General features: G+C 41.9%; 2 protein-coding genes across 3 annotated transcripts; one reads left to right on the plus strand and one right to left on the minus strand.

Annotated features, from left to right (window-relative positions):
• Nucleotides 1–1879: 1879 nt before the first annotated feature.
• On the plus strand, nucleotides 1880–22719 carry tom1l2b (target of myb1 like 2 membrane trafficking protein b). Of its 2 annotated transcripts, XM_029764942.1 has the most exons (14): nucleotides 1880–1987; nucleotides 2658–2742; nucleotides 3354–3582; nucleotides 5346–5480; nucleotides 5581–5778; nucleotides 5932–6048; nucleotides 6357–6490; nucleotides 6656–6704; nucleotides 8670–8841; nucleotides 9044–9167; nucleotides 9366–9444; nucleotides 18804–18863; nucleotides 19310–19346; nucleotides 19430–22719. In XM_029764942.1, the coding sequence occupies exons 1-14, from the start codon at nucleotides 1936–1938 to the stop codon at nucleotides 19570–19572; spliced, it is 1614 nt and encodes a 537-aa protein (XP_029620802.1). In that variant the 5' UTR covers nucleotides 1880–1935; the 3' UTR covers nucleotides 19573–22719. The 2 variants fall into 2 exon arrangements, with proteins under 2 accessions (XP_029620802.1, XP_029620803.1); XM_029764943.1 differs by lacking the exon at nucleotides 18804–18863.
• Nucleotides 11346–13677, minus strand: LOC115201369 (zinc finger BED domain-containing protein 1). The gene is made up of 2 exons (XM_029764941.1): nucleotides 13420–13677; nucleotides 11346–13266 (listed from the first exon to the last, which is right to left on the minus strand). The coding sequence occupies exons 1-2, from the start codon at nucleotides 13552–13554 to the stop codon at nucleotides 11602–11604; spliced, it is 1800 nt and encodes a 599-aa protein (XP_029620801.1). The 5' UTR covers nucleotides 13555–13677; the 3' UTR covers nucleotides 11346–11601.
• Nucleotides 22720–24184: the final 1465 nt, after the last annotated feature.

Here is a 24184-nt window from a genome sequence, read left to right on the forward strand (position 1 = left end):
ATACTTTTAAACTGGATGAACTTGTCCCAATTGGTATTTTTAAATCACGGATGAATGATCTGGAGACTGATTCCCTGACCTGTCAATGTTTTTAATTTGCTGTTTTTGATTTTGTTATATTCTTTGTTAATTCTATGGTTTTTACTAGATCACTTGTAGTTTTTCATGTTGTTTGTCTGTAATTTTTGTAATGACTTGGCGCTGCCTATCTTTGCCAGGACACTCTTGAAAAAGAGATTTTAAATCTCAATGAGCCCTTCCTGGTTAAATAAAGGTTAAATAAAATAAATAAATAAAAATTGCTTCCTAAGTGGACAGTTTGATTTCACAGAAGTGTGATTGACTTGGAGTTACATTGTGTTGTTTAAGTGTTCCCTTTATTTTTTTGAGCAGTATAGTTCCATGGCTCTATGTATTACTGTGCGCCTCCCATAGTCTGTTCTGGACTTGGGGACTGTGAAGAGACCTCTGGTGGCATGTCTTTTGGGGTATACATGGGTGTCCGAGCTGTGTGCCAGTAGTTCAAACAGACCACTCTGTGCATTCAACATGTCAATACTTCTCACAAATACAAGTAGGGATGAAGTCAATCTCTCCTCTACTTTGAGATTGACATGCATATTATTAATGTTAGCTCTGTGTACATTTAAGGGCCAGCTGTTCTGCCCTATTATGGGCCAATAGTCCCTCTGTGGCATTTGACCACACAACTGAATAGTAGTCCAGGTGCGACAAAACTAGGGCCTGTCGACCTGCCTTGTTGATACTGTTGTTAAGAAGGCAGAGCAGTGCTTTATTATGGACAGACATCTCCCCATCTTAGCTACTATTGTGTCAATAAGTTTGTACAATGAGAATTTAAAATCCAGGGTTACTCCAAGCAGTTTTGTCTCCTCAACTTTCTAAATTTCCACATTATTCATTGCACATGAATAATGAGTACATGGCCTTTAAGGCCAGATCGTTCTTCAAGATGTTCAAACGTTCATAGATGTCCAGCAGGGTCAAATAATAATCAGTGATTATAGAGGGTGCAACTGGTCAGCACCTCAGGAGTAAATGTCAGTTGGCTTTTAGAGAAAGAGAGATCTGTGTAATTAAATGTCAGTAAAGAGGAACAGTCTTCTCTGACACTCCTTCCCTATAAAGTACAACTTGGCAGCAGGCAAGTATTATGATGGCCATCTCTTCTACAGTTTGTGTTTTGAATCACTTTCTCAGTCATCAGTGACTTTTGGGAACATTGCATGTTTCTATGGAAACAGTGAGTGTTGTCCCTTCAGGGGAGGAATGTTAATTCCTTGTTCCCCCTGTCTCAGCCCAGATGTCTCTCTCACTCACACTATTATGCTTAGTAGCTTGTAGCAAAGCTGACTTAGTTTTTCTGTTGCTTCAGTAGAAATGTCATCTATCAATGGGTCAACCTGACTAAAACATGTTTATTGTTACATGCACAGCTGTTACATACATCACCAGGTTTTTGTCAAACCACTTTGAATCAAACCCTAAATGCATTAGAATAAAAATGACACATGGAAACACTGTTCTGTTATTTTTGAAAGCAAACATTTTGAAATCCTAATGTAAAATCACTTGTGGATATGAGAAGTTTTCTATGTAAACATACTTTGGATTGTGTGCACTGCCAGATTGTAAAATCTACTGTTTACATAACCATATTGGAAATAAGACACAAACATTTTTTCACCATTACATTTTTTTATCTCGTTTTTCTTCATGTAGTCCTGTTTTAGATTCATGAATGCAGTGATGGTTGCCATTATTTACAATGGTCTGCAATGTAATGATCGACGTTTATGCTGCCCAATCAGATTGACATACTGGATGTCTCTGCCAATGAAATTGCTTGATAGGCGGGGCTTACTGTTCCTTTGCCATTAACTGACTCGTACAAATTGTTTGTTGTCGATCAAGATGGAGTTCCTTTTGGGAAATCCATATAGTACTCCGGTGGGACATTGTATTGGTAAGTTAAACAAACTGTAATTGAAAGGAATCTGTAGATAATCGTGTTTCACATTTTTGAATCGTCATGACATTTCATTCTTACTTAGCTAACTTCATTGGCTATCGACCCATACGCGTAGCTAACCAGTTGACTAGCATTCATTTTGGTTATTTCCAAGCTGGTTAGCTTCAGATAATTGCCAATAAATATGTTGTTAACTAGTTATATATTCATCAATTTAAGCATAAGCAATAGTTCGTGGTAATCTTGCTAGGTCGTGGTGGGCATATTCCGTTTGTTGCACCTTATTCATTTACACTCGCTACTTAAGTTTAACTAGCTAACGTTACTGTCTGTATCTGGTCGCGATAACTGTTTGTATGTGGCTGGCTAGCTATTCGAATGAACCATGTATGTCATGTATTTGACAGCTGGACCACTGCTAAATTAGCTAGCCAGCTCTCGAGAACCCAAGGCATGGGGGGCATAGCAAGCCTACCCAGTACATGACTGGGTAACTAACTTAAGTTAGTTAGCTAGCTAAATTAGTATAGCGTTGCTGTGACTGAGCTAATTGGCTAGCTAATAAGTTAGCATGTGTGATCATTGCAATCATGAAAAGGATATTGTTTTCAAATTACAATTTTCTACTGCTCTGACGAGAGGGAATTGAATGTTCTGTCTTTAGAGAGAGCCACTGATGGCTCCCTTCAGAGTGAGGACTGGGCCCTCAATATGGAAATATGTGACATCATCAATGAAACCGAGGATGGGTGAGTAGAAAAGTGCATTAACTAGGCTAATGAATTATGTGAATTAAAAAACACACTTTAGACCTATTCTGGAGCTGTGTGACATGGACTTGATAATTTGTCTGTAGTGACTTTACATGTGAATATGGCCACACTTTCTCTGTGAAGGTCTCTTGCTCAGTTTGCCTTGCCTCTTATCAGAAGCAATAATGGATTTGATCCAAGTGCTGGCCTACTATCTAGGGCTTGGATAGCTATCTGGTCCATTAAACTTGTTTGTAAAAGTGTTGAAGTCCATTTTCTGTTTGATAAGTGGGTGTTAAATTAGGGAAGGTGGATTTACCCCTACTCCCAGTTTATCTCATAATATGACATCAGTTTGTTAAAGCCCTCTGTATCAGGAATTCAAGGGAAGGCCACACCTACCACTGTTAATGATGTATCTGCATTATAGTGTAGCCTAGACCATTTTTAGTAAATCCTTTAAAGTATTAATAACATTATTTCAGTCAAAATGGCGAAATGATGCTTGGTGGTGCAGTTACAACGCTGTAGTAGATGGTATGTTTTAGTTATCATGTGTGTCTGTCTTCTCCCAATCTGACCCTGTTCTTTGCGGTTTGATGCTGCAGGCCCAAGGATGCCATCAGGGCAATGAAGAAGAGGCTGAACGGGAACAAGAACTACAGGGAGGTGATGCTGGCACTGACCGTCCTGGAGACATGTGTGAAGAACTGCGGTCATCGTTTTCATGCCCTTGTCACCAGCAGAGACTTCATAGACGGCGTGCTTGTAAAAATCATCTCCCCCAAAAACAACCCTCCCACTATCGTACAAGACAAAGTGCTCGCCCTGATCCAGGTAAGGGAGCACACACTTATGGGAGAGAGTTTATGCATGACATGTTTTTATTTATTTGTGACAACTTTGGTGATAAAGCTAATTGAAGACGCTTTTATTGATAAACCACTTTTTTAAAGTATTCTGACAGAGTTGTGTTAGGAGATGATGATGATAGTTTGTCCTTGAGCAAATAGATGGAAGTGCTTTCAGAGAATATTGTACTTCTCTGTATGAGCTAGTTGAGGAGAGAAAGGTGTTGGTTGCCTGTGGCTGCAGCCCTGGGGGATCCAGTGTTCTTCAGGCAGAGCCTCAGGTGTTGTGCTACCTGCAGCCAGGTGTTCTCTGGTTACCATGGGGATCTTAGGTAACCCTGGCCGATTGCCTCCGGTGGCCTCTAGTTTCCCACTAAGATGGCGGCTGTTGCTGGAACTTTAATGGTTTTCACCAGACCACATGCAAGTGTTATTACAAACGCGACACTGTTTTCTCACAAGGATGAATGTGTAATGATACACCCAAGATGCTCACATGCTTCCTAGCTCAGCCAATAAGAGCTTTTGTGGTAGTGTAAATGTAATTTGTGACACCCTTGACCTAAATACTTTGACCAGTTAATTCTCTACACATGTATGAATAGGGATAAATTAAAATGTTTCTTCTAGAAAAATGAAAAGCATATGCATAACCATGGTAGCGATTTAATAGTTAGGAGATTCTGGAAAAATTATTAGACCAAAGGTGAGGACAACAGTTCACCTGACACAAGACTGAATCCAAACTGTTGATTTTTAGTTGCATTTTACGTTACTGTACTTTTCGCATCATTTGTTGACATCAAAATCTGAAAATACTCTGGATACATTCTGTAACATAAGAATATTCCAGGAAAATGACGTATAGGTGCAACATAAGACAACTAAATAACAAGGGTCTGAGCGAGCGGACTAACTGGTGTTTCCAGTTGGTCACACACCTCACCTCAAGTGTGCACAGTTCCTAAGTCATTTAAATGCACTTATGACTCAAAGAAAAGTCTTAAACTATAATGCGCACCCCCCCCCCCCTCCCCCCCAGCTGTGCACTTGAGGAAATGGACCAAGCACACTTTGCATCCCCGCCATCACACAATTGTTTATGCAATCCAAAAAAACTGTCCATTGTAAATCTGGTTCAGGTGGGCAGCATTTGAAAGCCTGTTCTATTGTGAACATGACTAGCTAAGTTATACAATGTTACGGTGTTGGGCTTTCACAATGCAATTCAGGAAACGGCTCATTATTTTACTGCGCATTGAAATGAGTCATGAGTGTATTGAGGTGTGTGTATCGTGGCAAATTTTCTTCACAATAGACAGACTAATTCTGTTCAGAACAACCCAGGGTGACGTCATATCTTGTAATTACATCAAACATAGTGATCATAAACGTTGACACTATGACATGAGTTTTATAATATGGAAATGTGGAGTGCACATTTGGACTCATGGGTGTTTTGCTTGCTTTTATGACATCAAAGCACTCTTTGTCTTTGTCTCTTTCAAAATACATAGTCTTCTTTAATTTACAGCCTTTCCCTGTGAAGCACAGAGCCAGAGCTCTGACATCATGTGTAGCATTTTACTGTGCAGCCACTGTGTTCCAATTAAGGCGTTTATCGGTGTGAAAATCTGCCATTTTCAACCCGTATATGGGTACAAGTGTAAAGGGCTACCTGAATAAAGCACTGACAGACATGACAAGGTTAAGATAACGTTTGTCTTTCTCATTCGACCCGTCTCCCAGGCGTGGGCTGACGCGTTCAGGAGTAGTCCAGACCTGACGGGTGTGGTCCATATCTATGAGGAGCTGAAGAGGAAAGGCATCGAGTTCCCCATGTCTGACCTGGAGACCCTGTCTCCAATCCACACTCCTCAACGAGTAGGACTGTCACATCCATTTGCATGCATTTCCTTACTCTATATTGAGTATGAGAATCCATCTGCTATTTTGTTATGTTTATTTATTTTCTCATTTAAAGCTGTCGACTGGCTCTGAGGTGAACCAACCCACACTGAAGGCCACCGCCCCTCCCCCAGCCCAGCCTATCCCCCACCAGCAGCCTCCTCTCCATGCTGTCTCCGCCCCACCCTTTGCAGCATCTGTCCCTCCCACCTATTCCACCCCTCAGGTCCCCAACCTCGGCGCCTCTGGGTCTATCAACCCCTCACCTGAACAGGTACTGAGTCAGTGAATAGCCATTACAGTTGCAAGATCTGTTCCCTTCACAGATTTGTGAAAAGGCTTTTAAAATGTTCTGGATAGCTTGCATTCTAAGGTTGAAGGAGATGGATCTGAGAGGAGTTGGCATGTTATTCCCTCTGCTGTCCAGATCTGCCGGCTGCGCAGTGAGCTGGATATCGTGCGTGGCAACACCAAGGTGATGTCAGAGATGCTGACAGAGATGGTTCCTGGACAGGAGGACCCCTCGGACCACGAGCTCCTGCAGGTTAGACTCCAACCCCCTTTCTCTGTATGACGTCAGCTTCGACCCTGGTATTGTTACTTCATTTATAGGGTCTGGTTTCTTGACAAACAGGAAAGATGATTGACAGAAAAGGGTATTCCCACAGGCCACTAGAGAGAATGCTTTCAATGTTGGTACAGGTAGTTTCCGTTTTCTGCAGTTGGTACACAATGAAAGCACTAATGCCATCAGATCCTTTCAGATCTCTGACAACTCCGGGTCTAGCCCTTTATACAGTTAATGTCAGACTGGGTAATGCTGCTGTGTGTAAACCTGTGTGCTGTTTGTAGGAGCTGAACCGGACATGCCGGGCCATGCAGCAGAGGATAGTGGAGCTCATCTCCTGTGTGTCTAACGAGGAGGTCACAGAGGAGCTACTGCACGTCAACGACGACCTCAACAACATCTTCCTACGCTACGACAGGTAGGCTAGCTCCCACACATACACTAACATCTCTCATCACTGAGCGATGGCTAACATTTGTCTCAAATAACACCTTTCTCCTATGAGAGGCATGGATGACTTCATGTAACACAGTCGTTATGAACAAGCAGTTATTTTGATATGTTGTTTTCATTTTTCTCTCAGGTATGAGAGGTTCCGGTCAGGCAGAGCATCTCAGGGTATCAACAATGGGGTGAGTTAGCAGTGACGGCCATAGGCAGTAACCCCCACAAACACAAACTAGGACATCACTTCCTTATTTGTACATGGTTGACGCATGCAAATGCATAATGTTATTCCTATTTGATACTTTGCATCATATTATTCCTATCTCTGCTTGATACTTTGTCTTCCATAGCATGCCTGTTTCTTACAAATGTTTTCATTCTGTAACGTCGTTGAGTCTGACTAAAAGACCGACTGTTCTGTCTAGAGATGTAGGCTAAGGCATGTTAGATCATCTGTCGCTGTCCGTACCGTTAATATCATGCCCATGCTGACTGTGGCGTGTTGCCCAGGCATGTTAATGGTATTTTTTTCTTTATGGCTAGCTAAAACAGGCAAGTATGAAAGTCACCCCCATAATTAGTATGTCACATGTATTTGGACACCAAGTGACACTGTTAAAACATCAATGAATGATATTGACCCTGTATATCCCATCTGCTCCATATGGCATGTTTTAACTGCACAGCCCCCTCAGTAACTGACCCAGAGACGGTCTAAAGCTAGGAGTATGATGCAGTTGCCACTAGACATTGATCTAAGATCAGTTTAGATTTTTCCTCCCTGTATGGTTAAGCTGATCGTAGATCTGTGCCTAAGGGGCAACATCTACCTAATGTCTAAAGATGCCCCCTACCCCACAACCACCCATCTTTCTCAAGGTTCTCTTACACAGCCAAAAGAAAAAACGACACCCAGTGCAAAGTTTGTTGCTGTGGTAACTAGGCGCTGCACACAAATCATAGAGGCACACAACAGCTCATTCTTCACCACAATCAAATCTTATTGCATTTCTCTTACTTACTGTTTCTGGCTGAGTACCTACCCCCTTAACCAAAACTCCCACAAACTACAACTGTTCCTCATTCATGGGCATATTCATGCTTTTCTCCAGCTAACCTAGGATTTTCCTTGACCTCTCACATTCGTATGTGCTTTATTTGCCTGAACCTTTCTGTTCTAGCTAATCATTTTGCTGTTGGTCAAATTGATGAACAAAACAAATGCCAGGTGTCGGGCCCTTTTTGTGTAATCCCCCTCCCCTTCGCGACTAGTTCGTCGCTTTGTTTGTTGTAGTGACTATAATGGGAAATGTAATTGGCAGTTGGTTTGGAGTGGACTCCTAAAAGTGGTCTTTCATTCTCTTCAACGTGTCCAAGCACACCACGACAGTCATGAAGAGGGCATGACAAAACCTATTCCCCCTCGAGACTGAAAAGATTTGGATTTGTCATGGGTCCTCAGATCCTCAAAAGGTTCTACAGCGGCACCATCGAGCGCATCCTGACTGGTTGCATCACTGCCTGGTATGGCAACTGCTTGGCCCCCGACCACAAGGCACTACAGAGGGTAGTGTGAACGGCCCAGGGGTCAAGCTTCCTGCCATCCAGGACCTCTATACCAGGCGGTGTCAGAGGAAGGCCCTAAAAATTGTCAGACTCCAGACACCCTAGTCAGACTGTTTTCTCTGCTACCGCACGGAGCGCCAAGTCTAGGTCCAAGAGGCTTCTAAACATATTCTACCCCCAAGCCACAAGACTCCTGAACATCTAGTCAAATGGCTACCCAGATTATTTGCAGTATCCCTCCCCCTTTACACCACCGCTACTCTGTTGTCATCTATGCATAGTCACTTTAATAACTACCTACATGTACATATTACCTCAACTAACTGTTGCCCTCGCACATTGACTCTGTATCAGTACCCCCTTGTATATAGTCTCACTATTGTTATTTTACTGCTGCTCTTTAATTACTTTTGTTACTTTTATCTATTATTCTTATCTGTGTTTTTGTTAAACTGCATTGTTGGTTAGGGGCTCGTAAGTAAGCATTTCACTGTAAGGTCTACACCTGTTGTATTTGGCACGTGACTAATAAAATTTGATTTTGATTTGACTCTCACACTCATTCTCATATCTCTGGTTTGCAGGTCCTCAGTGAGGCTACAGAGGACAACCTGATAGACCTGGGCCCTGGCTCGCCTGCTGTCGTCAGCAACATGGTCACCACCACTCCCCCGTCCAGCCTGCCCCCTTTCTACACCGCCCCCGCTGCACGGCCTTCATCACCTGCCTCCCTGGCCTCTCGGCTAGCCGGCCTTGGTATGTTCCCTGGACTGTTACTGTACATACACCCCATCCAAGTCTATTTAGTAAAAGACAAATCTACTGTAAGAGTGCTGATTTAATTTGTTCTTTGACCTATATACCAGGTCATTCAGCAATATAACATGTTCTTAACACATGCAATTCATATTTTATTATGTCTGAACAATATAACTGATGTCCTTTTGTTGTGCCTCAGATGTGGGTGACAGTGTGAGCAGCACTCTGAGCTCTCTGCCCAGCTGTAAGCCTCAGGACGACTTTGACATGTTCGCCCAGACGAGGACTGGAGCTCTGCCTCTGACCACCGAGACACTCGTGACGTAAGAACGCATCACACTTGGTATCCCATTCAGAGACTAGCCCTTACCTCCTAGGCTTGTAATGGGTAGAGCATACACAATTCTCTATTCTACAAGACTGATAATGATATGTTCCACATAATGATATGTTCCACACAATACATTTCTATCTGAATGTTGTGTTTGTCTGGTCATTGAACACTAGCTCTCTCCTGGCAGAGCTCCTCTAGAGGACCTTAATGCTGTATGTGGGATTGGGCTGCCTCTTCTGGAAGTCAGGCAGCAGCCTGCAGGAGGGGTGAGTACTGGCTGGCCAACCTTTTTAGAAGTGTATTATTTATTTAAAAAAAATATTTAACTAGGCAAGTCCATTAAGAACAAATTCTTATTTACAATGACGGCCTTGTTCAGGAGCTGAATGTCAGCTTGGGGATTCAATCTAGCAACCTTTCGGTTACTGTCCCAATGCTCTAACCACTAGGCTACCTGCCGCCCCTAACATCACTAAGGATGACGTTTAACTTTTACATTCAATGTGCTGTTAAACTGTCGGAAAGGCTGTCCCTGACGTTAATTTTTTTTTTGATGTATATAATAAACTTAATCAACCGACCAATCGATTGGTGGAACTATTTTAAATGTGCGTTTTTCCATACATAGACACACCCTATGTGTTTTAAGAAAACTAACTATATGCACTGAGCTTGTCTGATGCTTTAAGCACACTGTTGAAATAATCCAAACAAAAATTATGAAAGCGGGAGCCAGAGATCAAGAACCTGTTCGCGACCCAATTCAACGGCGCACTGAAGGTTCTTTCAGAACGGTGGACAGCAACCGCTATCCAACGCTGGAGAAAGAGCTGAACTATATCTTCAGTGAGCATCTTGGAGGGCCACTGCATCGGCCGCGCACCACACCCACAACAGCACTCCTAATGAGCCAGTTCCACACACCTGTGGCAGAGGAGTGGGGAACTGTGTGCTACACAGACATGTTTGCCATGTCAGGAAAAGGCTGCTCAAATGAGAGAATACCATTTGATGTTGATTTGATTATTGTTCCATTCCCCTTTCCTTAGAACTTTAGATGGGGACATTGAGGGACATGCCCCCTTAATGTTAGAAGCAAGTCAAATAAACATTTTAATAACTCAGTCGGGGGCTCAACTTACTTTTGAGAGTTGGAGTAGAATACACAGTGCAATTTTGAAATGTGGTTGTGTATCAGTAGTTTTTCCTCTTTCAGTCACTGATAGTCACTCAATTAGCCCATGTGAGCTACATTTCTTTCTTTTTTTTATTATTGGTAAAATTGTCTAGCCAGCTATCTAAACTTACTACTTATCATGGTTGAATTACAAAGGTGGGGAGGGCCCCCAGAAGGCTAGGGCCAGCTCTGACTCCAGGTGTGGGTATGGATGTCGGTACACAAACCAGAGAGCTACTTTAGCCTCTCATGAGTTCAGATTTTTGTGAAATATCTCCCCCCCCCCCCCCCCCCCCTCCAATGGTCTCGAGGGTGTCTTTCATGTGTTCATATCATGCAGGAGAGAGGCAGCCATATTTTGTGATACTTTTGTAGAGTGGAGCTTGATGAACTTTTGTTTGACCTTTCATGCCTACTTTTTATATATAAATCAGTTTAACTGTGCATGTTGCTGGTTACTAAGTTGAAAATATTATGTTTTAGTTTCAACCCATACAGTACGTAGAGCAGCAGTAGTAACAACCTGACATGGGAAGTGAGATTTACTCATACAGTAGCAGAGGGAGTACAAAATGGTTGTTTAATTGAACATGTATGTCACACTGGTGTGCAGTACAGTATGAATGGCCATGGCCCTAAAACAGATTGGACTGTACCATGCATAGTAGATGCAACTCTGCAAGGCCCATCTAAAGCCTTGTAAATTTGCCCATGTCTTTCTCAAGTCACTAGAAATGAACATTTCATATTTTGTCTGCCTGGACCTCTGATTATACACCACAGGGGCGTTATTGTTTTTACTACAACCAGGTAACAACTTTCTAATGTCTTTATCATGGTACTTAACAATCTGAAGTATACCTACAGTAGCCTAGGTTAACAAAAGCTAAGCTTATCACTCTCTCTCTCAAATATGGAAATATCCAATTAAGGTCATAACAATTTTTAAATTGTGCTTAATTAAAATAATGAAGAGCAGCAGGCCTAGTCTTCAATCAAGAGTTGAACAGTAAATGTTTAATTATGAATAAAATGCATGAATAACAAAATAAAGAGCAAGTTGTAGCTCCAAATTGTATCAACATCAGCTTAAACTCTAATGCTGAACATATAAAATGGCTTGTATTGGCCTAGGCTACAAAAATAAACAGGATATTCCAAACATTTAGCATAATAGCTTCATCTTCTCTATCTGTCAGCTGTATCGGACTATCCTACTTACAGACTTGGGCTGCCGCTTAATAGCCTACTTCCCTAATCTTTTCAAGTTATGCGACAGGAACACCAGCTTGTCAACATTTTCGGGCAGAAGGCAGCTCCTCGTTTTATTGAATATAAACCCTGCCTTGGAAAAGATCCGTTCTGATGGAGTGGAGGTCGCCGGAATCGAGAGGAGGTATTTCGCTGCTCTGGCCAGCTTCGGATACCTGTCCTCATTTTTACCCCACCAAGCTAGTGGTCCAGCGTCGACTTTCGTTCTATCTTGGAGATAATACTTAACTTCTTTTTTGCTATCCCCCTGAAACTCCTTCTCTCCCTCATCTCCACACATTAGCATATCAATCTCCCGCTCCTTGTCCGTTTTCTTTCTTTTTGGTGCGGGTACGTCTTCATCCGTGGGTGTAGAGCTGTCTCTGTCTCCCTCAGCGCTCAACCGGTCGGCCAGCTGGGACACGTTGATGTAGGCTACGTCCCGTTTTGCGTCGTCAAGGAACGAAAGCAGCTTGAAGCGGGGGTCTACGACTGCTGCTTGGACGTATATACTACTCTCAAAAAGTCGGTCTTTGACCTGCCATCGTTTGTCAGATTCCTCCACCAGCCTTGTTTTAAGACTCTTAGTGGTGGGGCTGTCGTCCTCCACTGGTGCCAAGTGGCGGCGTTTGAGGTTGGCCAGCATGGGTATGGTTGCAGATAAGGACGCATTTTCCTCCTCGGACTGCAGCTCAGTCAGGGTGACAATGGGCTTCAGCACATTTGAAATGTCCTCTGCCATGTTCCATTGCGCTGGGGTGAGATCAAGGTTGCGTTCATTTTTCCCAGTGTAGTTGGGGTCGGAGAGCACTGCTGTTACAGGCCATCTCTGTTCTATCAGACGCGCTAACATGGTCTGAGAAGAATTCCACCTCATGGAAACGTCTTGGATCAGGACATGTTCAACCACCTTTTGTTCTTTTTGTTTCTCCTTTAGTCCCTTTCTGGCTTTTGTTCGCTTCTTAAAATGAGCCACAAGGTGTCTGGCTGCAGCCACAGTGCGACAGATGGGGTCTTGATTGAGAGTGGCGTTGATGCACAGCTGTAAGGTGTGTCCAGCACATCTGATTCCTTTAACGCCTGCCCATTTCTCCTCCCGCCCCAGTATATCTGCACACACAACCATGTTTGCGGCGTTGTCGTGTACTACAGCGACCCTTTTACATCCTGGGATGTCGTATTTATCGGCCACTTCGCCAAGTCTCTGCGCAATGGTGGCGGCGGTGTGATTCTCCTCCATTTGCTTTGTCTCCAGCACAAGACACTGCAGTCCCCAGGCCTCCGTAATGAAATGGGCAGTTACGGTCATGTAAGACTCCATTCTCAGTGAGGTCCACATGTCGGTTGTAAAACTTACTGCCTGGCTATTTTTGATAGACTCCAAAACCTTCTCTTTTGTGTTCTCATATTTCGCTGTCAGAGCATGCATAACAGTCTCTCTCTTGGGAACAGTGTAACCAGGCTCCAAGATTTTCATCATGTCCTTAAATCCCACGCCCTCTATCAGGTTAACGGGCCGCATGTCCAAGGCAATGAAGTCCACAATACCATCGGTTATCTCTCTCTTTCTTTTTTCTGAGATTGGGGAATTCTGGTCCAAGTTGGTTTGGGTTAAACCTGAGCTAGCAGCTGAGGCGCTCGTGCTGTACTGGGGATGCGCCTATAAATACACGAAGTTTAACATTTTAAGTAGGCCTACATTCGAATGAATTATGTATACCATTGTTATTACATTATTTGGAGATGTTCACATGCATATAAACCCTGTCGATGTTTTAGCATGCAACTAGAAAAACAAAGTAGGCTAACTTACTGTTTTCAAGTGATATGTCATATTCGTTGTCGAACTATGGTAAGCAAACCGCTGTTTGCAGAGTTTGCATTCCACTTTTTTGGCGTCATCCATTACTACAATGAAATGCTGCCATACTACAGACCTTTTCGACATGTCTTAGTTTGGCCTGATGAGAGTATGAAGTAGCTACGGTATGTACTGGTAGGGTTTACACCGCTTCGGAATTCGCCAGACGAAGTTCCGCCCCCATTCATTTAACGGGAGCACGCGGAGCGATGCACAGGGGATTGTGGGAAGGTGAGCGGCGTGAACCCTGCTAGTGGTGCGATAGAAAGTTCAGCTCTACTTTATGCAAACTATACGCGGCCACCGCTGCTGTTAACCAATCAGGTGAGGGGCAGATATTTGCTTAAATCTTCCTTTTTATGGAACAGTTCCACCTGTCATTAGTTCCAGACAAGCACAACCAAAACAGATGGAGGAACGTCAATCATTGCTGTGTCAGGTTTTCCAGTTCTATATGATTTTGCTTTGCTAGAATGCAGAGACAAAATCATAAGGTCAATGGCATGGAGGAGGATTGCAGAGATTTTTGCTGTTGGTGGGTGAAGAGATTTGCACATGTTTGCTTGTGCTGCTAGCTAGCTATGAACATGAAGCAACCTAGACATCAAAACTATGATCAAAGTCACCAAATTGTGAAATTTCCCACCAAAGGATAGAAATCACCAGTAACAGAAATTATAACATTGTAAGTTATGCACTAAGCTTGTATTTCCCATGTAATATGCTACTAATTGGATTATGGTATTTTAACATTATGATTCTCATTATCTTCTGGCTCTTTCATTGTCTAATGACGTTGATAATTATAGCTTACTTCCTGTAAAATAAATAGGCCTACATTCACATGAATGGGTAAAGGAAATTGTAGCTTTGCAATTCTCTTGACCCACCATGTAAGTAAGCATTTCACTGTAAGGTCTACACCTGTTGTCTTTGGTGCATGTGACACATTTTAAATTTGATTTGATCAACATCATCTCTGCAATCCTCCATGCCATTGATATTCTGATTTTTGTCTCTGTGTTCTAAAATCATTCTCGGCAAGTAAACGAGGTAGAATTGCAACATTTTTTCTTTTGACATTTTTAATTAGCCTAAAAATAGCCAGCTTTAAAAAATTTAAAATATGTACTGTACCTAGAATGCAAGGGTTGTATTTGCACCTAACAATTTTGTCATAAAAATCATGTAGGAAATCTTGCTTACGCTTAGCCTCATATGCATTATCGATCTCGTCAATATGGAAACTGAGTTTAGCTGTTCTCTGCTTCAGATGTACAATGACAATGGGCACATTGATTGCACATACCCGTTAGGCCAGTTATGCCATCATACTGTAGGCCTATGGCTGCATTGGTGATGCATGCCATTATGATAGGCTGCATAATGGGTTCACATGGCTGATATCCTGAGACGGTGACAATCAAATAACAATTATTTGGAGAGCTCACAACTGGACACAAAGGTAATGTTCATTTGAGAAAGCAACACAGACATATTAGACAATTGTTTTTGCAGAATTGTGATCTGTGATGAATGAACATTGAAAATAGTTCATCTTGAATAATATTTTAAGTTAACAATTAAAACAAGTTTGAACACATCACTTCAATGAATCAAAATGTACAATCTAACTTATTTGTATATGTTAGACATCTTAGTAAGTTGGCTATTACGAAAGCATAATTACTTGGTGAAAAAAAAGTCCATACGCGAGGGGGCCAACCATGCTCCTCTGATCCCTGATCTACTGGGTGAGCAGACTTCTAGTCCAGCCCAGCAATGATACATTTGATTATCAACTCATTAGGTTTGATAACTTAAATCAGGTGTGTTAGTGCTGGGCTGGAACAGCAGTCTGCATACCTCTTGCAGAAGGATTGGCCTGCTGTAGTATGTTTTGTATTGTATACAACATTTTGCTTACGTAAGTACACAATGGCATACAAGGATGTGCAAGCAGTCTCTTGGGACATTCATTGTAGATATGTGATAGTAGTGGCCTGAGGGAACACCCCTGTTGTGTTAAGTGTAATATTTTATTGTATATAACTGCCTTAATGTTGCTGGACCCCAGGAAGAGTAGCTGTGACCTTAGCAGCAGCTAATGGGGTTATTTTAATAAATACAGCTTCATCTGCAGACAGGTCTTCACAGCTCTCAAAGAAACAGGTTTCATTTTATTATAATTAAGCACTGGATATTATCTGTCTTCATATTTTTCCTCTCTAGGGCCTAAAACTGGAGAATATTTTTGTCATCCTACAACCTGCTTTATCTAACTAGTACACCTACTCCCTTTTCTGACAGATGGAGCAGGAAATAAATTCACCCTCTTCAATTGCTGTTATCTACAAATCTATTTGGAACATGAGTCTAATTTACAATGATAAATAGGCCTACATCAAGATAACAAGCTACACTGAACAAAAATATAAACGCAACATGAAACAATTTAGAAGATTTTACTGTGTTATATGAAAAGGAAATTGGGCATTTAAAAAAAGTCATGGATTTCACATGACTGGGAAGAGAAAGATGCATCTGTTGATCACAGATACCTTATAAAAAAGGTAGGGATGTGGATCAGAAAACCAGTCGGTATCTGGTGTGACCATTTGCCTCATGCAGTGTGGCGCGTCTCCTTCGCATAGAGTTGATCAGGCTGTTAATTGTGGCCTGTGGAATGTTGTCCCACTCCTCTTCAATGGCTGTGCAAAGTTTCTGGATATTGGCGGGAACTGGAACACGCTGTTGATCCAGAGCATCCCAAACATGTCTGAGTATGCAGGCCATGGAAGAACATTTTCAGCTTCCAGGAATTGTGTACCGATCCTTACGACATTGTGCCGTGCATTATCATGCTGAAACATGGTGATGGCAGTGGATGAATGGCACGATAATGGGCCTCAGGATCTCATCACAGTATCTCAAATGTATTTACAAAAGCCCTTCTTACATCAGCTGATATCACAAAGTGCTGTATACAGAAACCCAGCCTAAAACCCCAAACAGGAAGCAATGCAGGTGTAGAAGCACGGTGACTAGGAAAAACTCCATAGAAAGGCCAGAACCTAGGAAGAAACCTAGAGGAACCAGGCTATGAGGGGTGGCCAGTCCTCTTCTGGCTGTGCCGGGTGGCGATTTATAACAGAACGTGGCCAAGATGTTCATAGATGACCAGCAGGGTCAAATAATAATCACAGTGGTTGTAGAGGGTGCAACAGGTCAGCACCTCAGGCGTAAATGTCAGTTGGCTTTTCATAGCCAATCATTCAGAGTATCTCTACTGCTCCTGCTGGGGAGAGAGCGAGAGAGAGGGAGTTCACACCGGAGAAGACAGGAGAAATACTCCAGATATAACAGACTGACCCTAGCCCCCCCTGACACACAAACTATTGCAGCATAAATACTGAGACAGGAGGGGTCGGGAGACACTGGCCCTGTCTGACGTTACCCACTGTATATTCAAATTACCATTGATTTAAAATGTAATTGTGTTTTGTTTGTAGCTTATGCCTGCAAATACCATAACCCCACCGCCACCATGGGGCAAAGTGTTCACAACGTTGACATCAGCAAACCGCTCGCCCACACGACGCCAAACACGCTATCTGCCCAGTACAGTTGAAACCGGGATTCATCTGTGAAGAGCACACTTCTCCAGTGTGCCAGTGGCCATCGAAGGTGAGCATTTACCCACTGAAGTCGGTTACGACTCCAAACTGCAGTCGGCTCAAGACCCTGGTGAGGAAGGAAAGCATACAGATGAGCTTCTCTTAGATGGTTTCTGACAGTTTGTGCAGAAATCCTTCGGGTTTACAAGCCCACAGTTTCATCAGCTGTCTGGGTCGCTGGTCTTAGATGATCCCGCAGGAGAAGAAGCCGGATGTGGAGGTCCTGGACTGGCATGGTTACACGTGGTCTGCATTTGTGAGGCCGGTTGGATGCACTGCCAAATTTTCTAAAATGACGTTGGCGGCGGCTTATGGTAAACATGAACATTAAATTCTCTTGCATCAGCTCTGGTGGACATTCCTGCAGTCAGCATGCCGATTGCACGCTCCCTCAACTTGAGCTATATCTGGGGCATTGTGTTGTGACAAAACTGCACATTTTAGAGTGGCCTTTTATTGTCCCCAGCACAAGGTGCACTCGTGTAATGATCATGCTGTATAATCAGCTTCTTGAGCTGATGCGTTTTTATATTTTTGTTCAGTGTAATATGAAGCTAACTAGCTGATGATATTTCACTTAGCTATAGTATGGAATGTTGGCTAGCTAGCTAACAAGTAGCTCATTAGCCTTACACAGTGGCCTGCTGTAGCTAGCCAGCTAGCTAATAACACACCAGTTAAAAAAAGAAATTGTACATTTTCAAAATGTGTTTACTTACTTACTTGAATAGGTTCACGCCCACAAAGCAGCCAATCTTTTGGAGCGAAGAGTTGTCAAGCAAAGGCAACTCTTCTGGTCTAAACGTACCGTAGGCTACAATTAGGATCATTTGTGTGTGCCGTCTGCAAAGAAATCAGACGGATACACAGTTAAATGAAAGGGAATGTATGGCAAATGTTTCGTAATAAGCCAAACAATTCGGAAAATACATTTGTTATACAATCTTTTATTAGTGTTGCATCATTTCAGTAGCACATACAGTATGTCTTAGTGATGGATTGTGCCATCCCCACAGCCTGCACAATGGATTAGTCCACTCACTGAGACGGGCGTGAATCACAGGTTTCTCGTGTGCCCTAAAAAAAAATCAATTTGCGACCGATCAACAACAAAATCTCTATTGGCCAACAAACAGCCTATCGACCAAACAATCGACCAGTCAACTAAATGGGGTCAGCCCTATGGGCAATACCTTATTTTCCACAATGCTTGGCCGTGGTGTGTGTGTGTGGGGTGCGCTGTTGGCCTCCTCTATAACCAATCTTCCAAAGCTTACACTAACTCAGACTAGTCTCATCTAGTGCATGTCCATCCCACACCCACAGAGTTTCATACAGCCTTCAAGATGTTGCCTCTTCATATTCACTGTCACTGCATGGCATTGTAAAGCCTTCACATGGCTCTGTTTCATGTGTGCCATTGGTACTTCTTCATGGCATCGATCAATGGCAGAGGTCTTTGTATCATTTTATCAAATGCAATGGTCTGTTAGCATTTTTATTCGTTGTTTGAGTTTCTAGTATTCCTTTTTGCATTATATTTCAATTATATTTAAGTTGATTTTCTTTGTTTTCTCTGCCATTTTGTTTCATTTTCTTTGGGATTTTTGTTTTTTTTATTTTATTTTTGCACTGTTTGTCCATGATGTTGCCCTGTAGATTCCCGTTGGCCAATCCTCTGTCATGGATGACATAGAGGAGTGGCTGTGTACCGACTTGGTGAGACCATCATGATTTTATTCTGCCTTTTCTTTTCTCTTCTCCTTTATTCCTGTTGCATCCCTCAATTTTTGGACTGCTTGTTCTTCAGAAATCTAATTGTAACACATTCCACTTTCTTTGTCCTTCAACACATTTCCTCATCCTTGACCAATCACGTGTCTGATCCATTGTAGCTTCCTGTGTAGTCTTCAATACTAACGGTGTGTCCTGGCTTGAACAAATGACTTCAGTATTGAAGGGTTTCTGTCCTCTTTGGTGCATGGTTGTTTTTTCTTAATTCATTTGATGTAAGAATGTGGTAATACTTTGTATTTATTGAACTTCTCTAACATAAATGGATTTATGGTGAGGGTGGTTGTGTAAGTTCGGATTGTCCTTAAAATAGTTTCCACACTTTGGTCAGTGAGGGACAAATGTGTAACTTTGTTTCACTTCCTCAACAGCAAGGAGATGAGGGAGAAGAGGGGGTGACCAGTGAAGGTAGGAAACATGATTCACCTCTGGCTAGCATGTGTAATATGCTTACCTCTTCTCCTCTGATCCCTCTCTTCCTCCACTTCTAGAGTTTGACAAGTTTCTGGAGGAGCGGGCGAAGGCAGCAGAGACGGTGCCCAGCCTCCCCTCGCCCCCTAGTGGTGACCCTGGTGCAACTACAGGCTCACTCAAGAAGAAGGCTGAAAGACCAGATGATGCCCTGTTTGCTTAGTACAGTGGTTTTCAAACCTCTCCTCGGGGACTCCCAGACGTTCCACAGTTTAGTTGTAGCCCGGAACTAGCTCAGTTGATTCACCTAATCAAGGGCTTGATAGTTAGTTGACAGGTTGAACCAGGTGTGTTAGCTCTTGAATAGTTCAAATGCATGGAACAACTGCGGGTCCCAGAGGAGAGGTTTGAAAACCCCTCGCTTAGGAGACCTTTTAACCTTAACTTCTGACCTGGCCAACGACCTCAGTCCCCAGACTTTTATCTGTGACAAGCACACACATTTTCTCATCCTCCCCCTCTGGATCTCTCTACCTTCAAAACTAACCCTCTACTACCCAGAAACGCATTGATTTACTACACTACAAAGGGAACCCTCGATTTTGATATCCCCCCCCTCTTTCAGAAAGAAACCAGCTTCATTCGGGAGAAGACCGCCACGTTATTCCATAATCAACATTCCTTATCTACCAGTTGATGGTTTGGAACAGTCTCCCGCCTCTGAAGAACTGTGTAGTATCAACAACAGTGGCCATCTTTTTAAACCAGCAGCTCACTCTGTCCCGGGGCTGGTCTTCTGAAGGGTAATATGAGACATACCCAACCTACAGTACTACCCATATTCTGCTCCGTTATGGCAGCAAGAAGCCATCCCTATCCTGTCGTCCCCTTCTCTACTGCATGCATTATCAGATCCATCCACCCTTCAATCCCTTGAAGGGTCGTCAAAGGGAATTCAATGAAAACTAGGTACAATTATTGTTATCCTTTTTTATTGTAGGTCAGATGGGGGCAGGTAGCGTTAAAATATGAGATATATTCATGGGGAATATGCTGGATCATTGTATGTTTTTACTATGCGTTTAATTCCTAGTCTATATTTTCTGTTGTCTCCTGACTGGTTGTCTCGTTTCATCAATTTAACTTCATGGTTTTGAGTGTGGCTTTGTTAGTATAACTGTAGCATAATGACATGTAGAATCGCTGTGTGTATATTCAATCAAGCAGAATAAGGGAAAGAAATGGTGGAAGACGGGAGATCTGTTATGAGGGCATTGGAGCCTGTTACAGTATGTCTACCTGGATATAACATTTCACAGCCTTTACCCAAAAAGGGTATCAACAGGAAAGGGAAGTGGAAAAATGGAAATGTGATTTTTCCACTACAGAATTACACTACAGGGCATTTTGCTTTCAAGGGATGAAGTATTTCTAGGGATTGATGCTCTCATCTTATCTACGCCTTTAGAGATTGATTTATTTTACCAGCTTAGAATTCTAGAATGATATTTTGGAGATATATACGATTTCTGATTTATTTTCAGATGATGAATTTCCATTTTATGTTTTTTAGAGTGAGACAACTAAATAATTAACATCACCTAAGAAAATGCACTGTTATGTTAAATGCGGTGTTATGTTTAGCTTAACAAATAAGTAGTACCATCTACCTGACAATGATTTTCTGTTTATCCATATGCTGAAGGACCAGTACAGGTACAGTGCTGCTGGGAAAGCATAGTCTAGATGTAGTCATGTGACCTGAGCATGATGGCGTCACATCCATAGTGGATGCACTACCGTATCATACTGTAAGATTCAGTCAGACATAATACTGTATCAGTCAGTCTGAGAAAGATAACCGTTTCTTGTTAAAGCCCTGTTTTAGTAGTCTTCACTACAAACTGAACAGATGGAACATTGTATGTCTGGTATTGAATAATAACTTCATTTATGGACCAACGTTTTACAAAGGGGACGTGAAAGAATGAACCTATAGAAGGGATGGTTATGAATACCATGAAGGGAATATAGGAAAAGGGGATCTGTTTGGTCTCTGGTTGGAGCGTCAAAGGTTGTTTTATTTTATTGCTTAATCACCTGGACTCTTATGTACCATGTCCTGTTCTTGTCTCTCGTTGGCTTGCTAGCTGTTCTGGCACATCACTGCGACGCTAGCCAGTTAGCTCAGTGGGCTAATCCACTGATCAAAACGGTGACTGTGCTGAAAAGAGGGATGGGCTGAGTGAGAGACTCACCATTTAGAAGAAGTGACATTCATGTTTTCAGAAACGGTAACACTACTTGCTAGTATGAGCAAGAACATTGAGTATTGCAAACCGAGATCTTTATTCTCTTTCTTGATGATAATACACATGCTGTTTCATACAATCACAATGAGTTTAAAACAATGTAACACTTGACAGTCACTCACGACCTTATTCTACCCTTATTTTGTTAAAATATCTAGTTGTGGGTTGGTATATTTAACATATCTGTAATCAATGGAAAATGTTGCAAAATATTGACAGAAGTGTTGGAGTAATTTATTTAGGATTTTCTTCTGATCTCTGTTTTTGAAATAGTTTTATTGTACAAAAGCAGAATGACATTAACTTCTTTATGGGAGAGATTAGGGTTTTTCATGTTAATTGTGTGTTAAACATGTTTTGTTGCTGTTTTATGGAGTTTGATCATTTCTTATGCTGATTCAATGTTAAAAATGATGTAAATGTATCCAGATGAATTTCACTCTACAGTAACTTTTAATGTCACTATTTATGACAAGTGTCCACTCTGTGATTGGTTTGTTTGTAACTGTAAGCAAAGAACCCTATTGAGTTAAAACATTTTCAATGGTTAGATGAACCAGCAGTACATTGATAAACAACATAGGCGCCAGAAAAAGGACCTCGCTTCTGAAAGACTCTTTGATAGAAGTGTTGACATTGCACATTATTAAAAGGTTTTCCCATCTCTCTGAATGGAAATACTTAAAGTGTGCGCGTACAAGTGTTGCCCTGCTCTGAGACAGTAGCCCTATACATTTGATGTATTGGAGGAGTAAAAATATATTGCTGTGTGTGCAATCCAATATGCGTAGTATAAAATGTATAGCTTGATATTGGTCTTGTTTGCTCAGTGGAACTATGGTTGTATACATGATCATGTATAATTAAGGCAAATATAAATATTAGCTTGCCAGGTGGTCACCTCAAAGCCTGCTCTTAGAAAGAATATGTGTGTATGGTAAAACAAAGGGACTTTTATGTTCTTGTGTGCAGGCTGCTGCTGTTTCCTGAGTTTATCTAGCTATATTGTTTGACTCATGCATGCGTTGAACTCCAATAAAACACCTATATTAGTATGTGATCTGCTCCAACTTTATTTCATAGTTTGTTTCATACAATAGTTTTATGTTGATTCTAGTCTGTCACCTCTTGTCTGATACATTTGTGTGCAGTTTTGGCGGTGCATGATTTAAATCAAAGTACATTACTGTGCAGTACTGTGGAACAGAAGGCATCCTTCCCATGGCTTCTGCCTCACAGACAGTACACTAGTGTAAGTTGGCCTATAGTAACCCCTGACCATTCATCTTGCTGTGGAACCACTGTATCCCCTCCAATCCTCACCCCTTGGCCATTTTCTTTCTCAGCCCCATTCCTTCCTTGGGGGGGGGGGCCCTAACTGACAGTCGTCTAGGGACTCTCCCATTGGTCGTTTAGGATCGCCTCATCCTAGAACATGGCTGGCTCTTCACAGTCTGCTCCACTCTGCCTGCTGTATTTGCCCGGTCAAAAAGAGGGGTGTGCTATATTGTACAACTCATGTTTTACACATGATTGCAGACTTCATGTGTCCACAAGTTCTATTCTGTTCCATAACCGTGTGGATTTCACTTTAGAAGGTAAATCTTAATATTATTTGCATTGTATGAATCTATATCATGTTGCGATGGATGGATGTTGTTCTTGTGGCAATGTGCATGTCTTTTGCAGAGTGTTATTTCATATTATATTGGCTATTCAATGAATGATCTCAATCTTGTAAAATAATCCTTATTTTAAGGCTGCGCTATGCACTGTAATTTTGGAAAACGTGTATGATTTGAACGATCCCACCAAAACACTTTCATTATAATAACTAGAGGAATCAAAACCTTTATGAATTCTTAACCTAAGAACAACATGTGGTAATGCCACAAGAGATTGAGTACTGCATTGTGTACTTAAGTATTGTCCAGTAATGTGATAGTGATAACAGGACATCTGAGAGAGGAGAGCTGCCTCTGCACTCTCACTGATTGAAATGGATACAGAGATTTCTTAATCAATTCAATTATTAAAACCAAAGAGCTCTTGATTAAAGTATGTGTGTAGAGGGAGCAGTACAGCATAGGCCTACTTACACCAACGACATGAATGAATAACAAGTGGGCCTACAGTCAGCCAGCCTCTATCAACCTCAATGGTCTCTTGCCCCTCCCCTTTTCCCTCCCCTTTTCAATGTGCTGTTCAAATCAAATCAACTTGTATTTGTCACATGTGCCGAATACAAAAAAAAAAGGAATAAATAAAAATGAAGAATAGAAAAAAACAATTAAGGAGCAACAATAATAAAATAACAGTAGTGAAGCTATATACAGGGGGTACCGGGACAATGGATTCCATAACCAACAATGGATCTTTGCAGTAGGTAGTAGTACCAAAGATACTGATAACCTTTCATATGTGGTCGAAGCCACAGATAGCGGCAGTGTAAAAAAACAAAATAGAATGAATGTCATAAAGTATGCTTCTCTACTCTCTCCCTTCAGTTTAAATGGAAACATA

This window comes from Salmo trutta, chromosome 10 (assembly GCF_901001165.1).
Source record: "Salmo trutta chromosome 10, fSalTru1.1, whole genome shotgun sequence".
NCBI classification, from domain to species: Eukaryota; Metazoa; Chordata; class Actinopteri; order Salmoniformes; family Salmonidae; genus Salmo; species Salmo trutta.